This window comes from Orcinus orca, chromosome 3, assembly GCF_937001465.1.
Source record: "Orcinus orca chromosome 3, mOrcOrc1.1, whole genome shotgun sequence".
Classification (NCBI taxonomy): domain Eukaryota; kingdom Metazoa; phylum Chordata; class Mammalia; order Artiodactyla; family Delphinidae; genus Orcinus; species Orcinus orca.
The window spans coordinates 149307304-149324966 of NC_064561.1; the positions used below are offsets into that span (position 1 = coordinate 149307304).

At 38.6% G+C, this 17663-nt stretch overlaps 1 protein-coding gene across 3 annotated transcripts in view; it reads left to right on the top strand.

Annotated features, from left to right (window-relative positions):
* TMEM267 (transmembrane protein 267) overlaps positions 1 to 12094 on the top strand; it is a 31288-nt gene extending 19194 nt beyond the window's left edge. For all 3 annotated transcript variants that reach the window (XM_004265950.3, XM_033421173.2, XM_033421171.2), the window contains exon 3: positions 10538 to 12094. In XM_004265950.3, the coding sequence (XP_004265998.2) occupies positions 10538 to 10873 (336 nt within the window). In that variant the 3' untranslated portion in view covers positions 10874 to 12094. The remainder of the gene's footprint in view (positions 1 to 10537) is intronic.
* Positions 12095 to 17663: the final 5569 nt, after the last annotated feature.

Here is a 17663-nt window from a genome sequence, read left to right on the forward strand (position 1 = left end):
TATATATTATTAAAAAATTCTCCAGAAAGTGGGCATAGAGGGAACATACCTCAACATAATAAAGGCCATATATGACAAACCCACAGCTAACATCATAGTCACTGCTGAAAAGCTGAAAGCATTTCCTTTAAGATCAGGAACAAGACAAGGATGTCCACTCTTGCTACTTTTATTCAACATAGTTTTGGAAATCCTAACCACAGCAATCAGAGAAGAAAAGGAAATAAAAGGAATCCAAATTGGAAAGAAGTTAAGCTGTCAGTGTTTGCAGATGACATGATACTATACATAGAAATTCCTAAACATGCCACCGGAAAACTACTAAACCTCGTCAATGAATTCAATGAACTAAACCTCGTCAATTCAGTAAAGTTGCAGGATACAAAATTAATATACAGAAATATGTTGCATTTCTATACACTAACAATGAAATATAAAAAACAGAAAAAAGAAACAATTCCATTTACCATCACATCAAAAAGAATAAAATACCTAGGAATAAACATAACTAAAGAGGCAAAAGACCTGTACTCAGAAAATTATGAGACCCTGATGAAATAAATTGAAGATGACACAAACAGATGGAAAGATATGCCATGTTCTTGGATTACAAAATCAATATTGTTAAAATGACCATACTATCCAAGGCAATCTACAGATTCAATGCAATCCCTATAAAATACCAATGGCATTTTTCACATAACTAGAACAAATAATTTTAAAATTTGTCTGGAAACACAAAAGACCCCGATTAGCCAAGAGTCTTGAGAAAGAAGAACAGAGCTGGAGGCATCAGGCTCCATGACTTCGGCCTATACTGCAAACTCCAGTAATCAAAACAGTATGGTACTGACACAAAAACAAACACATAGATCAATGGAACAGGATAGCAAGCCCAGAAATAAACCCATGCACTTATGCTCAATTAATCTACCACAAAGGAGGCAAGAATACACAATGGAGAAAAGGCAGTCTTTTCAGTAAGTGGTGCTGGGAAAACTTGACAGCTACATGTGAAAGAATGAAATTAGAACATTTTCTAACACCATATACAAAAATAAACCCAAAATGGATTAAAGACCTAAATATAAGACCAAATACTATAAAACTCATAGAGGAAACATAGGCAGAACACTCTTTGCCATTAAATCATACCAGTATTTTTTGGGATCTGTCTCCTAGAGTAGTGGAAATAAAAGCAAAGATAAACAAATTGGACCTAATTAAACTTAAAAACTTTCATACAGCAAAGGAAATTATAAACAAAATGAAAAAACAACCTATGGAATAAGAGAAAATATTTGCAAACGATGCAACTGACAAGGGATTAATTTCCAAAGTGTACCAATAGCTCATATAGCTCAATATCAAAGAAACAAACAACCCAATCAAAAAATGAGCAGAAGAACTGAATAGACACTTTTCCAAAGAGGAAATGCAGATGGCCAACAGGCACATGAAAAGATGCTCAACATTGCTAACCATCAGGGAAATGCAAATCAAAACCACAGTGAGATATCACCTCACACCTGTTAGAATGAATATCATGAAAAAGATTACGAATAACAAATGTTGGTGATGATGTGGAGAAAAGGGAACGCTCATACGCTGTTGGTAAGAATGTAAATTGTGTAGCCACTATGGAGAACAGTATGAAGGTTCCATTAAAAGCTAAAAATAGAGCTACCACATGATCCTGCAATCCCACTCCTGGGCATATATCCAGAAAAGATGAAAACTCTAATTTGAAAAGATATATGCACCTCAGTGTTCATAGTAGCAGTATTTACAATAGCCGAGACGTGGAAGCAACCTAAATGTCCATCGACAGAAGAATGGGTAAAGAAGATGCAGTGTATGTATATGTGTGTGTGTGTGTGTGTGTGTGTGTGTGTGTGTGTGTGTATAGATAGATAGATAGATAGATACACACACAATGGAATATGTCATTTGCAGCAGTATGGATGGACCTAGAGATTATCATACTAAGTGAAGTCAGACAGAGAAAGGCAAATATGTGACATCACTTATATGTGAAATCTTAAGAAAACGATATGATCTTATTTACAAAACAGAAATTGACTCACAGACATAGAAAACCAACTTATGGTTATCAAAGGGGAAAGGTGGGGGAGGAAGGGATAAATTAGGAGTTTGGGATTAACAGATACACACTACTATATAGAAAATATTGAATAGATAGACAACAAAGACCTACTGTAGAGCACAGGGAACTATACTCACTATCTTGTAATAACCTATAATGGAAAATAATCTGAAAATGAATAAATATATGTGTATAACTGAAGTACTTTCCTGTATACCTGAAGCTAACACAACATTGTAAATCAACTGTACTTCAATTAGAAACAAAAACAAAAAAGGAAAAGTGTAATTTATAAATGCATTCATCTAGAATTTAAGTATTTCTACTGTAATTCTTAAAAAACATTTAGGCTGTATACTGTATTTATTCCCTAATTCATTGATAAGCAGTAATGTTAAGAATATGAGTCATAGAGTCAGGCAGATCCAGTATCAGATTCCAACTCTGCCACTTGATAACTGCACACTGTGGGGAAGTTACTTAGTCTCTCTAAGTCCCAGTTTCCTCCTCTATAAAATAATCCCTAACTTATAGGGCTATTTCTAGGATTAAATGAGATACTGTACATAAAGTATAGCATAGTGCATGTATTGATCCTTATATTTTCTTTTAACATCTTTACTGGAGTATAATTGCTTTACAATGTTGTGTTAGTTTCTGTTGTATTACAAAATGAATCAGCTATATGTATACACATACCCCTCTTGCGTCTCCCTCCCACCCTCCCTATCCCACCCCTCTAGGTGGTCACAAAGCACTGTGCTGATCTCCCTGTGCTATGCAGCTGCTTCCCACTAGCTATCTATTTTACATTTCATAGTGTATATATGTCAACGCCACTCTCTCACTTCGTCCCAGCTTACTATTCCCTGTCCCCGTGTCCTCAAGTCCATTCTCTATGTCTGCATCTTTATTCCTGTCCTGCCCCAGGGTTCTTCAGAACTTTTTTTTTTTAGATTCAAAATATATGTGTTAGCATATGGTATTTGTTTTTCTCTTTCTGACTTACCTCACTCTGTATGACAGACTCTAGGTCCATCCACCCCACTACAAATAACTGAATTTCATTTCTTTTTATGGTTGAGTAATATTCCATTGTATATATACGCCACATCTTCTTTATCCATTCATCTGTTGATGGACACTTAGCTTGCTTCCATGTCCTGGCGATTGTAAATAGTGCTGCAATGAACATTGTGGTACTGTCTCTTTTTGAATTATGGTTTTCTCAGGGTATATGCCCAGTAGTGGGATTGCTGGGTCATATGGTAGTTCTATTTTTAGTTTTTAAAGGAACCTCCATAGTGTTCTCCATAGTGACTGTATCAATTTACATTCCCACCAACAGTGCAAGAGGGTTCCCTTTTCTCCACACCCTCTCCAGCATTTATTTTTTGTAGATTTTCTGATGATGGCCATTCTGATTGGTGTGAATTGATACCTCATTGTAGTTTTGATTTGCATTTCTCTAATAATTAGTGCTGTTGAGCAGCTTTTCATGTGCTTCTTGGCCATCTGTGTGTCTTCTTTGGAGAAATGTCTATTTAGGTCTTCTGCCCATTTTTGATTGTTTTTTTTTTTTTAATATTGAGCTGCATGAGCTGTTGATATATTTTGGAGATTAATCCTTTGTCCGTTGATTCGTTTGCAAATATTTTCTCCCATCTGAGGGTTGTCTTTTTCCCTTGTTTGTAGTTTCCTTTGCTTTGCAAAAGCTTTTAAGTTTCATTAGGTCCCATTTGTTTTTATTTCCATTACTCTAGGACGTGGATAAAAAAAGATCCTGCTGTGATTTATGTCAAAGAGTGTTCTCCCTATGTTTTCCTCAAAGAGTTTCATAGTGTCCAGTCTTACATTTAGGTCTCTAATCCATTTTGAGTTTATTTTTGTGGGTGGTGTTAGGGAGTGTCCTAATTTCATTTTTTTACATGTAGCTGTCCAGTTTTCCCAGCACCACTTATTGAAGAGACTGTCTTTTCTCCATTGTATATCCTTGTCTCCTTTGTCATAGATTAGTTGACCATAGGTGCGTGGGTTTATCTCTGGGCTTTCTATCCTGTTCCATTGATCTATATTTCTGTTTTTGTGCCAGTACCATACTGTCTTGATTACTGTAGCTTTGTAATATAGTCTGAAGTCAGGGAGTCTGATTCCTCCAGCTCTGTTTTTCTTTCCTCAAGACTGCTTTGGCTATTCGGGGTCTGTTGTGTCTCCAAACAAATTTTAAGATTTTTTGTTCTAGATCTGTAAAATATGCCATTGGTAACTTGATAGGGATTGCATTGGATCTGTACATTGCTTTGGGTAGTATAGTCATTTTCACAATATTGATTCTTCCAATCCAAGAACATGGTATGTCTCTCCATCTGTTTGTGTCACCTTTAATTTCTTTCATCAGTGTCTTATAGTTTTCTGAGTACAGGTCTTTTACCTCCTTAGGTAGGTTTATTCCTAGGTATTTTATTCTTTTTGTTACAATGGTGAATGGGATTGTTTCCTTAATTTCTCTTTCTGATCCTTCGTTGTTAGTGTACAGGAATGCAAGAGATTTCTGTGCATTAATTTTGTAGCCTGCAACTTTACCAGATTCATTGATTAGCTCTAGTAGTTTTCTGGTGACATCTTTAGGATTCTCTATGTATAGTATCATGTCATCTGCAAACAGTGACAGTTTTACTTCTTCTTTTGCAATTTGTATTCCTTTTATTCCTTTTTCTTCGCTGATTGCCGTGGCTAGGACTTCCAAAACTATGTTGAATAATAGTGGCAAGAGTGGACATCCTTGTCTTGTTCCTGATCTTAGAGGAAATGCTTTCAGTTTTTCGCCATTGAGAATGATGTTTGCTGTGCGTTTGTCATATGTGGCCTTTATTATGTTGAGGTAGGTTCCCTCTATGCCCACTTTCTGGAGGGTTTTTATCATAAATCGGTGTTGAATTTTATCAAAAGCTTTTCCTGCATCTATTGAGATGATCATATGGTTTTTATCCTTCAGTTTGTTAATATGGTGTATCACATTGATTGATTTGCGTATATTGAAGAATCCTTGCATTCCTGGGATAAACCCTACTTGATCATAGTGTATGATCCTTTTAATGTGTTGTTGGATTCTGTTTGCTAGTATTCTGTTGAGGATTTTTGCATCTATATTCATCAGTGATATTGGTCTGTAATTTTCATTTTCTTTCTTTTTTTTTTTTTTTTGGTGGTACGCGGGCCTCTCACTGTTGTGGCCTCTCCCGTTGTGGAGCACATGTTCCAGACGTGCAGGGTCAGCAGTCATGGCTCATGTGCCTACCCGCTCTGCGGCATGTGGGATCTTCCCGGACCAGGGCATGAACCCGTGTCCCCTGCATCGACAGGTGGACTCTCAACCACTGCGCCACCAGGGAAGCCCTGTAATTTTCTTTTTTTGTAGTATCTTTTTCTGGTTTTGATATCAGGGTGATGGTGGCCTCATAGAATGAGTTTGGGAGTGTTCCTTTCTCTGCAAGTTTTTAGAAGGTTTGAGAAGGATGGGTGTTAGCTCTTCTCTAAATGTTTGATAGAATTCACCTGTGAAGCCATCTGGTCCTGGACTGTTGTTTGTTGGAAGGTTTTTAATCATGGTTTCAATTTCATTACTTGTGATTGATCTGTTCATATTTTCTGTTTTTTCCTGGTTCAGTCTTAGAAGGTTTTACCTTTCTAAGGATTTGTCCATTTCTTCCAGGTTGTCCATTTTATTGGCATAGAGTTCCTTGTAGTAGTCTCTTATGCTGCTTTGTATTTCTGCAGGGTCTGTTGTAACTTCTCCTCTTTCATTTCTAATTTTATTGATTTGAGTCCTCTCCCTCTTTTTCTTGATGAGTCTGGGTAAAGGTTTATCAATTTTGTTTATCTTCTCAAAGAACCACCTTTTAGTTTTATTTATCTTTGGTATTGTTTTCTTTGTTTCTATTTCATTTCTTTTATTTATTTATTTATGGTCGTGTTGGGTCTTCGTTGCTGTGCAGGCTTTCTCTAGTTGTGGTGAACGGGAGCTACTCTTCATTGCGGTCTGCGGGCTTCTCATTGTTGTGGCTTCTCTTGTTTCAGAGCACAGGCTCTAGGCATGCAGGCTTCAGTAGTCCTGGCACGTGGGCTCAGTACTTGTGGCTTGTGGGCTCTAGAGCTCAGGCTCCATCGTTGTGGCACCTGGGCTTAGTTGCTCCATGGCATGTGGGATCTTCCTGGGCCAGGGCTTGAACCCATGTACCCTGCCTTGGCAGGCAGATTCTTGACCACTGCGCCACCAGGTAAGCCCTTTTTCATTTATTTCTGCTCTGATCTTTATGATTTCTTTCCTTCTACTAACTTTGGGTTTTGCTTGTTCTTCTTTCTCTAGTTCCTTTAGGTGTAAGTTTAGATTGTTTAGCTGAGATTTTTCTTGTTTCTTGAGGTAGGCTTGTATTGCTATAAACTTACCTCTTAGAACTGCTTTTGCTGCACCCCATAGGTTTTGGATCATCGTGTTTTCATTGTCATTTGTCTCTAGGTATTTTTTTATTTCCTCTTTGATTTCTTCAGTGATCTCTTGGTTATTTAGTAACGTATTGTTTAGCCTCCATATGTTTTTGTTTTTTACGTTTTTTCCCCTGTAATTGATTTCTAATCTCATAGCACTGTGGTCAGAAAGACGCTTGATATGATTTCAATTTTCTTAAATATACTGAGGCTTGATTTGTGACCCAAGATGTGATCTATCCTGGAGAATGTTCCGTGTGCACTTGAGAAGAAAGTGTAATCTGCTGTTTTTGGATGGAATGTCCTATAAATATCAATTAAATGTATCTGGTCAATTGTTTCATTTAAAGCTTGTGTTTCCTTATTAATTTTCTGTCTGGATGATCTGTCCATTGATGTAAGTTAGATGTTGAAGTCCCCCACTATTATTGTGTTACTGTCGATTTCCTCTTTTATAGCTGTTAGTAGTTGCCTTATGTGTTGAGGTGATCCTATGTTGGGTGCATACATATTTATAATTGTTATATCTTCTTCTTGGATTGATCCCTTGATCATATGTAGTGTCCTTCCTTGTCTCTTGTAACATCCTTTATTTTAAAGTCTATTTTGTCTGATATGAGTATTGCTACTCCAGGTTTCTTTTGATTTCTATTTGCATGGAATATCTTTTTCCATCCCCTCACTTTCAGTTTGTATGTGTCCCTAGGTCTGAAGTGGGCCTCTTTTAGACAGCATATATATGGATCTTGTTTTTGTATCCATTCAGTGAGCCTGTGTCTTTTGGTTGGAGAATTTAATCCATTTATGTTTAATGTAATTATCGATATGTATGTTCCTTTTACCATTTTCTTAATTGTCATGGGTTTGTTTTTGTAGGTCCTTTTCTTATCTTGTGTTTCCCACTTAGAGAAGTTCCTTTAGCATTTGTTGTAGAGCTGGTTTGGTGGTGCTGAATTCTCTTAGCTCTTGCTTGTCTGTAAAGATTTTGATTTCTCTGTCAAATCTGAATGAGATCCTTGCCAGTTAGAGTAATCTTGGTTGTAGGTTCTTCCCTTTTATCACTTTAAATATATTGTGCCACTCCCTTCTGGCTTGTAGAGTTTCTGCTGAGAAATCAGCTGTTAACCTTATGGGAGTTCCCTTGTATGTTTTTTGTCATTTTTCCCTTGTTGCTTTTAATAATTTTTCTTTAATTTTTGTCAGTTTGATTACTGTGTGTCTCGGCATGTTTCTCCTTGGGTTTATATTGCCTGGGACTCTCTGTGCTTCCTGGACTTGGGTGGCTATTTCCTTTCCCATGTTAGTGAAGTTTTCGACAATAATCTCTTCAGATATTTTCTTGGGTCCTTTCTCTCTCTCTCTTCTCCTTCTGGGACCCCTAAAATGTGAATATTGTTGCATTTAATGTTGTCCCAGAGGTCTCTTAGGCTGTCTTCATTTCTTTTCATTCTTATTTTCTTTATTCTGTTCCACGGCAGTGAATTCTACCATTCTGTCCTCCAGGTCACTTATCCATTCTTCTCCCTCAGTTATGCTGCTATTGATTCCTTCTAGTGTATCTTTCACTTCAGTTATTGTATTGTTCATCTCTGTTTGTTTTTAATTCTTCTAGGTGTTTATTCTTTAATTCTTCTAGGTCTTTGTTAAACAGTTCTTGCATCCTCTCAATCTTTGCCTCCATTGTTTTTCCGAGGTCCTGGATTATCTTCAGTGTCATTATTCTGAATTCTTTTTCTGGGAGGTTGCCTATCTCCACATCATTTAGTTGTTTTTCTGAGTTTCATCTTGTTCCTTCATCTGGTACATAGTCCTCTCCCTTTTCATTTTGTCTATCTTTCTGTGAATGTGGTTTTCCTTCCACAGGCTGCAGAATTGTAGTTCTCCTTGCTTCTGCTGTCTGCCCTCTGATGGATGATGCTATCTAAGAGGCTTGTGCAAGCTTCCTGATGGGAGGGACTGGTGGTGGGTCGCTACTTCTATTTTTAAGATATCTATTTTTACTTGTATAATTTTATGATATGTCTGTTTTATTATTTATCTATGAATGAAAAATTTGCATGAATATTTTAGAAATTAGGCAAGCAACAGAAACTTCTTGTTTCTTCCTTAGCAACTATTAATATAAATAGACTTCACAAATGAAATTGTGAATAGTCAGTATCCCTCCACACATCCAGAGCACAACTGCTAATCATCTCAACATGAGGCTATTGCTCTCCACCAAGTACTGATTACTGTAGCCCATCCTGCCCCCCATCCCACGCTGCTATTGAGGAGCATGATATATTGTGGGTATATAACTTAAAAACAAAGGTGGAGGCTAAAATGGCATAATACAGAAATGTTATGTGTTCTGACAAAGTAAAAATAAAACAACTAAAAATGTGGAGGAGTAGGGAGAGGTAATTAGGAATGTAGAATAAATAAACTCTTTGATGTTCAGCGGGTAGGTGGGGATTAAAGAATACTGGTTTAAGGAGTGGCTTTACAAGATACCCAGTTTAAGGTTGGTCTGATTTGACAGTGTTGCAAGGTACAGTCTCTTTAATGGATGATTTTTTTTTAATGTGGTGGGAAGGTTGTGTCCTCTATTTTTTAAAAAATAGGAACCTGACTTTTGCCTTTACTACTTCTTTTTTCCCTTTACTACTTCTTTTTTCCCTTTACCACCCGAGTCTCCAAAGGCTACCTCTCCCTTCCTTTGTACCATCTTCTCCTGGAAAACTAATGCTTTTCAGAGCCTTGAATCATGCCCACTTTTAAGTCCTTTCTGTGTAGTTAGTGCTCTTATGTACGAGGACCCCACACTTGGGTTGAACTTTCTCTTTCTAGTGGTAACTTTAGATCAATCTTAGATTTCCCCTCATCTTTCTTCAATGCAGTTTTTTTTGGCTTGAGTGGGGAGTGTGAGAGAGTGCTCACTGACTTGGTGTTTAATACTTTAGAGTAATTGAAGTTTGGGCATTCTCTGACTTCTGGCTATGCTAAGTGGGGCTTGGTATAGTTTTATTTGTCGTTGTTCTGTAGTGTTTTTGAAGATGTGTGGGGAGATTCCAAATCAGGCAATCTTCTCTATCTTCAGCTTTATTTTTATTAGAAATTATCTAGTTGGAAATTAGCCTTTAGAATGTGTGAGAATGAAACCTTACTCATGGATCATTCAGGTGTTAAGCCTGAAATTTTCATTTGTTTAGATATTGATTACATTTTTACAATGGTTTAGAAATGCTATTGGTTTATTTAACTCAACTTTCAAATACTTGTTTAAAATAATATACTGCCTCTAAATGTTGTTATAAATAAATTCTGAAAGTATTCAAGGCTAACATAAAAGGTTACAACAAAAATACTCACCTTTTATGCATTTATTAATTGAAGAATGGGGTGGGGGGAGGGACAAGATAGGGGAAGGAGATTAAGAGGTACAGACTATTAGGTATAAAATAATTAAGATACAAGGATATAATTTACAGCACAGGGAATATAACCAGTATTTTATAATAACATTAAATGGAGTATAATCAATAAAAATATATGTTGTACACCTGAAACTAATATAACATTATATATCAACTATACTTCAATTTTAAAAAGTTTAATTGAAGAATATTTTATTCAGTTGTGAGACTTTTTCAATACTCTTAGAGGTCCCAGACAATTCTTTAAAAGTCCAAGTTTACACTAACCATATATTTAGGATATAAACTGTTTGTATTGTGACTTTTCTAAGTAAATAATAGGAAGCTTTTAAAAATTAATCACATGTTCCTGAGATCGTGATTTCATTTTTAGTGCAAAGTGTTTTTGGAGGAGGTGGCATAGAAAATGTTTCCTTTGCATTTCCAATAGCCTGCAGGAAAACAGATGGTTACAATATTAGGAAGCAGCTATAAAATTTTGTTTGCCAAGAAGGAAATGATACTAGCTACCGCTTTCCCTGTGCAGGCTGCTATTACTCTTCCACGAAGACCTTTCCTTCACTGTTCTACTGTGATACCCGCTGTGGTTCTGACCCTGAAGTTTACGATGCACCTTTTCAAGCTCAAAGATTCATGGTGCTGTCTTCCCTGGATGTTATTTATATCCTGGACCTCACACCATGTTCGAGATGCAATTCGCCATGGCTTGTGGATATGCCCATTTGGAGAAACTTCTCCTTTGCCATTTTGGCTTTATGTAATAATCACATCATCTTTACCTCACATCTGTTCATTTGTTATGTATTTCACAGGGACGAGCCAAGTGATGTCTTCAAAACATGGAAATTATATTGATGTCTGAGATAACCATATGGCAGTCTTAAAGAACCAATGGTTGAGATAATGACAGTCCACATTAAAGTGAATTTTAAAAACATGTTAGGTACTTATATTAATTATAAGATGTATAATGAATGCTAACATTTCTTTATTTCATATATTTTGATCCTGACTGAAGTTTAATTTGCCAAGTGCTTTAGTGAGTTGTGATTACTGGCAGAAACTGCTTTTGTGCACTTATGTTATAATATTCTTAAAAGACAGTAACATTAGACCTAGGTTATTGTTTCAGAAATAACTGTAGGAAATAATTATTATAATATGTTGACTGTAGTAACATTCTACCAAAGTAGTATTTTTTCATTATCTTTGCCCTCAAATCTCATGTGTTGGAGTTTTAACTGTTTGGAAAAACATAACTAAATTTAACAAAATATTTGTTTAAAATTAACATTAACAAAATATTGATACTTGACTCATAACCATAAAATCCACAAAAAAGGACCTAACCAATAATGTCATTTCAAATGTAAACTCCTGAATGTGCCATTAAAATTGTTTTAGTTGCTATCAATTTGTTTACATACTATTCTAAAATATTATACCAGTTAAATCATTTTTTAAAAATTTGCCTGATACTAAGAGACAAAACAATTTTTTTTCAAAAAAGTAGTTTTAGGAAATTGGCTTTTTCCTTTGTTCTTTCAGGTTATCTTCTGTTAAAAATGATTAACCTTTATTAGAGAAGGAAAATGGAGTTGCTGTAAGTTTTACATTTGCACAGTTTAATATACTTTGACATAACAATCAGTGCCCCAAAGGCACCTGTTTTTGGTAGCATTTGTACCAGCTGCTGTCTTCAGATTTTCTTACACATTTGTGTTTGTAATGCTGGTGACTGTGTGCCTTAATCTCTGAGAAGTGATGAAACAGTGCCTTATCCAGAGCAGATTTTTCTCATTAAGTTAAACAGAGTTCTGTAAATTGTTATAAAGGGTCAGCCTCTTTACTTTTTGTTGTTAAGCAATTGGTTGCAATCTGTTATATTTTATAATTTATCAGCTCTTACAATGTATTATTGTCTTTTGAGAGCAATTATTGTCAATTTAGTTGGTTTAATAGTAAACATTATATAGTGGGGGTAAATTTGATTAAGGTAGAGATTTTTAAAAGCATATGATTTCAGAAATCCCTGGAAATAAAGCATATATGTTGTGTAACTCTTTCTGACTAAATCACAAAACTTTCCCTTTTTTAATTTCTCCGTATTAAACAAATGAATATCATAAAAATATAAGGCCTTATTTAAGAATGTCACATTGACATTTTGGGGGTCGTCCTAACTTTATTAGAATGGGAACTCACTTTGACCATGAGTCCTTGCTTAAACAGTAATTGCAAATTTTAAGTGTGGGTTTATCTTTATCTTTGTTCCTACCTCATCAGAACTGTTCCTTGTCCTCTAAGTGGTCTCTGAAAGCTGTAGTTGTAACCTCTAGAGATATAGTAAGCAAATTCCCATGCCGCCATTTTGTCCCTTTTCTTAGAGAAAGAGTTTGCTTCAATACAACTTATGTTGAAAGTTGCATTGTATCTTCTTTGCACGGATGTGTTTTCTCCATTCTCCAGACGTCCTCCTTTCACTTAGCGTTCTCTCTTGGCTGTTTCACTGATCTGACCTCCCGATCTACTGTTTTCTTGAGCCATGTTCGTTATGCTGGCTACTCAGGAGAACTTCCACCACTGAACTATTTTCTACTCATCCCAAGCCTACTTTCTTTTAGTGGTGGGCTAAGAACCTCAGTTGTGTATGGGTTAAAACTCCCATTTATCCTCACCTCCTTTCTTTAACTTAGACCTCTCTTCTCCCAGGCAGCCACCCTCTTTCTCCCAATCAGACACATACTTCTTGGCTCCTTTCTCTTTTGGCTGGTGGAACAATTACTTTGTTTTTCCCATTTTTCCCAACTGAAGGGGAGAGGAATGGGGGCTATTCTGGTACTTGCTCACCACTGTCACAGCTAAACCATTTATCCAACACAATTCTGTCTTCTTCCTTTGATATCTCATTATTCGTTCCAAACCCTCTTCACCCTCACATGCTACCCTCCAAGACTCAGTTTCACCTTCTTTGATGATATGAGCAACTGGATCACTTTTTTCCCTTTTATTCTAACCCTTGATTTTATCCTCAGTCATCAGATGACTCACCTGAAATCGGGACTTCAGTATCCCCTCTTCTTCTGTACCACTAACTCTCATCACATCATATCAGCCATCCACCAGCACAGTAGGCCTCTGTACCTCCTTTTTAGGTGACACTGCTCATCTAGGAGAGCTCCAACTTTGTTTCCTTTTTCTAAACCAGTAGTTCTCAAACTGACATACATCAGAATCACCTATAAGGCTTGTTAAAACAGGGATTGCTTGAGGCCCACCCCAGAATTTTGACTTGGTACGTCCTGAGAATTTGCATTTCCAGCAAGGTCCCAATTGATATTGATGCTGCTGTTCAGGAACCATCCTTTAAGAGCCACTGCTCTAGACACATCCTGTTTAACTTCATTTTTCTCCCCTCCCTTCTCTTCATTGAGCCAACTCTTTGCCTTACTGATATGTTTAATTTTTCTTAACCTTCCTTTGTCAGCAGGTCCACCAGCCCGCTTCTGGGTACATTTAATTCTGTCCTGGCTCCACATATGCAGTGTGTAAGTTACTATGTCAATACCCTAATACCCCAGACTTTCTTGTGTGCTATCCAATTAGCCAACCCAGAATAATCCACAGCCTGCTTTCCCCAGTTCTCCTTTAGATTACATGTCTTTAAAGTAGTTACGGATCCATGCTGACTTGGCCTACTACAATTCATACTATCTAACTTTGGCTGGGTACTTAATAATACTTTGCTCGCTGCCAAACAACTTTTTCCCAAATATTGTACTAGACAAGCCGAGCCTCAGAATATCTGCCCATGTTAGATCCAGCCACAAGCCAGGAAGTTCACAGCATTTCACTGATCTGAGAAACTCTTGTTAATAATCCATCTCCACAGTTACTTTGCACTTTGCATAAATCCAAAGCATTGCCACATGCGTCCCTTGGCATTTCTTTACTTCCCAGGGATCATGATAATAATCAAAGGGTTTCTGAAGCATATTACCCTTTTGACTGATCTTGCAAGGAGTTATTTGGCTTATATACCCAGCAGCACTAATTAATGCTGCTTCAAGGTTTGGGCAGCCTTCTAATTCCGTCTGCCCCATGATGGCCTGAAAAGGAGGGGAATGTCAGATTAGGGCTCTAACACTCTGATATTCCTCAAATACCTGTGTGAGCTCGCAAAGAAAGCACCCATCTGAATTCACACATCCTTACTCATTCAATATTCATTTGATTTAATTTAAGCACTGTCCAGGTTCTCAGATTAGCAATATTGATACCATGCACATAAAGTGGAAGTCAGAGAAAATTTTCCATAAATGTCTGGGTGATGTTAAATAAAGTGTAAAAATGTGGTATAGTGGTTACATAACAGATCGCATACAGGGGTGGCATATCTAAATGACAGTGGTCATAACCTCGCTACCCTGAGCTATTTCACGCAATCGCAGGGAGTAATTGGGAGCTTTTTGAAGTTTCATAAGAGATCCTATCAGGACCACAATGTATGCGGCAGAGGCCCTGCTCTTGGAAAGCCATGTGTAAATACCATACTTCCCTCTTCCTGGAGCTCTGTGGCTGTCTGCCCAGAGTCAATAACAATAGTCTCTCAGTGTTAGGCCTGTTCCATGGCCAGCAAAGACTGTGTCGTTTCTCTAGATTCTAAACTGATTGGCACAAGGCTGCCTTTGGTCAATCTGGACTCACAAAATGTTGCACGAGCCCCAGGCCAATCTTTCTGGAAAGGGCTCTGCCGTTTCTAGGGTGTGAGACCCAGAGCAAATCACTCCGCAAGCCCTCTGCTCCCACCTCGACATACAACCCAAGTGAGATGGGGTTAGATAACTCCCACAAGATCTCTAAAGGATAAGAACACTACAGAAGAGTGAGAAGAAATTATGGACAAGAGATGGGAAGCCTGCCTATTTGGCCTGCTTACGATGTGTGTAGCCTACATTACTCTTCTCTTGATGCTGTAACAAATTACTGTAACTCAGTGGTTTGAAACAAATGTATTATCTTCCTGTTGTGTATGTCAGAAATCCCACACAGGTCTCACTGGGCTAAAATCAAGACATCAGCAGGGATGCCTCTCACCTGGCGGCTCTAGGGGAGGCTCAGCTTCCTTGCCTCTTTCAGCTTCTAGTTGCCGCCTGCACTCCTTGGCTCGTGGTGCCCTTATTCCATCTGCAATGGCAGGTCAGCTTCCTTTTCACATTGCATCTTTCTGATCCTCCATCCATAGTCATGTCTCCCTCTGATCACAGCTGGGGAAGATTCTCTGCTCTAAGGGCCCATGTGATTAGATTGGGTCCATCTGAATAATACAGGATAAACGCCTCATCTCAAGGTTCTTAATCACATTTGCAAAGCCTCTTTTGCTGTGTAAGGTAACATTCACAGGTTCCGGGGATTAGGATGTAGAGAGCTTTGGGGCCATTTATTCCGCTTACTCTCTGATTCTAGCCCTGGTGTCTTTGAACAAGTCATTTGTCTTCTTTTAAGCCAATCAGGAATAAGCCAGGTGCTTTCCAAGACTCCCTTCCTGCTCTTTCTATAACCTTCATCTCCTTGTCCTAGTAATGGGCATCCTCAGTTTCTGGGGAAATGACCTCCAACTTGTCAGAGTTAAGTTTAACCTTGGGATAATAATGTCCTTTTCTCCCCTGCTATTAACACTTTTGGTTGTTACTTCTCTTTATTTTTTCCATGTGGAACTACTGAATCTTCATACATACCCTTTCTCTATTTTCCGTGGGGGGGAAAAAAATTTTAATTCATAAAATTCTTAGCCAGTAAAACACTCAGCATTCCTTTGGGTGAAAATGAACACAATACCTACCCTCACATAACACCGGTTCAGTCAGCTCTGAAACAAATGTTTAATGTATTCCTGCTGTGTTGCAGGCTTTCAATTAAAAACTAATGTTCTAATGGTGAAAATGACAATCTCTACATTAAAAGAACAGCTAGGCTAGTAGTGGGGACATACAAGAGACAGCACATCTCAGTACAGCGTGCTAAGTGCTGCAATAAGCAAGCGCGGGGCCTCTGAGGTCCCACTATGGAAGAAAGGGGAGTTCCCTGAAACTAAAAGAAAAGCAGGAGAGCTCCAGTGAAGGTGAGAGTGAGGTGATGGGAGGTGGGTGGGAAGATCCCCACAGGCAGAGGGAACAGTGTTTACAGAAGCCTGGCGAGACTCCAGATTGTAGGTAATTCAGCATTGCTGGAGCAGGGTGTTTGAAGTGGGAGAGTGGTGAGGGTTGATGGCAGTCAGCTGACCATGACTAGGGCCTGGAAAACCTTGTTTACCTGTTAAGAAGTTGGGAATTTATGCTGAGGGCAATGTGGAAGCATTGAAAGGTTTAAGCCTGAGGTTGGCATGATCAGGTTTGCCTTTTTTCCTGGAGACTCTAATTGGGAGCTCAATCCAAGGGCTCCTGCGTTTTAACTGCCGTCACGTAATCATGCGGCCTTCCCATGAAGAACTTTGGAGGTTAGAGGCACAACAGCAATAAGAAGCCTATGTTCGGCCTTCCCTGGTGGCACAGTAGTTGAGAATCTGCCTGCTAATGCAGGGGACACGGGTTCGAGCCCTGGTCTGGGAAGATCCCACATGCCGCGGAGCAACTGGGCCCGTGAGCCACAACTACTGAGCCTGCGTGTCTGGAGCCTGTGCTCCGCAACGAGAGAGGCCGCGACAGTGAGAGGCCCGCGCACCACGATGAAGAGTGGCCCCCGCTCGCCGCAACTAGAGAAAGCCCTCGCACAGAAACGAAGAGCCAACACAGCCAAAAATAAATAAAATAAATAAAATAAATTGAAAGAAGGCTCAACATTTAAAAAAAAAAAAAAAAAAAGAAGCCTATGTTCTCGGTGCCACTTGCCTCTGAATCTGGCTACTCATAATCTAAGAATAAAACACTAGAAATACTATGTAAGCAAAATCACCCCTACCTTAAGCAAACCAGGGATGTGGTCCCTCTCCCGCTGATTGCAGCTGTTTGGTTCGGGTCTGGCCCCTTTACATGGAGCACTGGACTCTCTGCGGTGCCTGGAATGAACCGTGCTCCACAACACCTTTGTGCACATGCTGGACTGGAAGCCATTTCCTTCCCCGCTCAGGCGTCAGGGTAGCTCTTACTCTCCCTTCAAGACTCACCACAAGTGTGTCCTATCAGTAAATCATTTAAATCCTCTCAATTCAGCCTCCAAGGTTGAGCTAGGGTTCCACTTCAGTAAAGTGTTCTGCCTCCCTCTGTTTTGTGGCTATCACACTACGATGCAGGCTAAATGCTTTCCTGGTCCTACTACTCCCCGTCACCACCACCACTACAAAGTCCAGAGGAGAAGTCTTGTAACTAGAACAGATCTGGATGTGCACCCTTTGTTACCAATGCAGGATGCTTGGCAAGGCGAATGCTATCTTAGTATAGCAGCCCCAGGATATTAATTAACAAGAAACCAGTTCAGAGATATGTGAATGAAAGTGTTAGGACTTTCTCATCTCACCAGGGGTTCGCATGGGAATTAATCTTGGGGTGTTGAACCAACCCTAACCCTGCACAGCTTCTCCCCCACACCCATCTTTGCTGGGCAGCAGTAACTGGGCAGAGGAGGAAAGGACGGGGATGCAAAATCTGCAAGTCTCA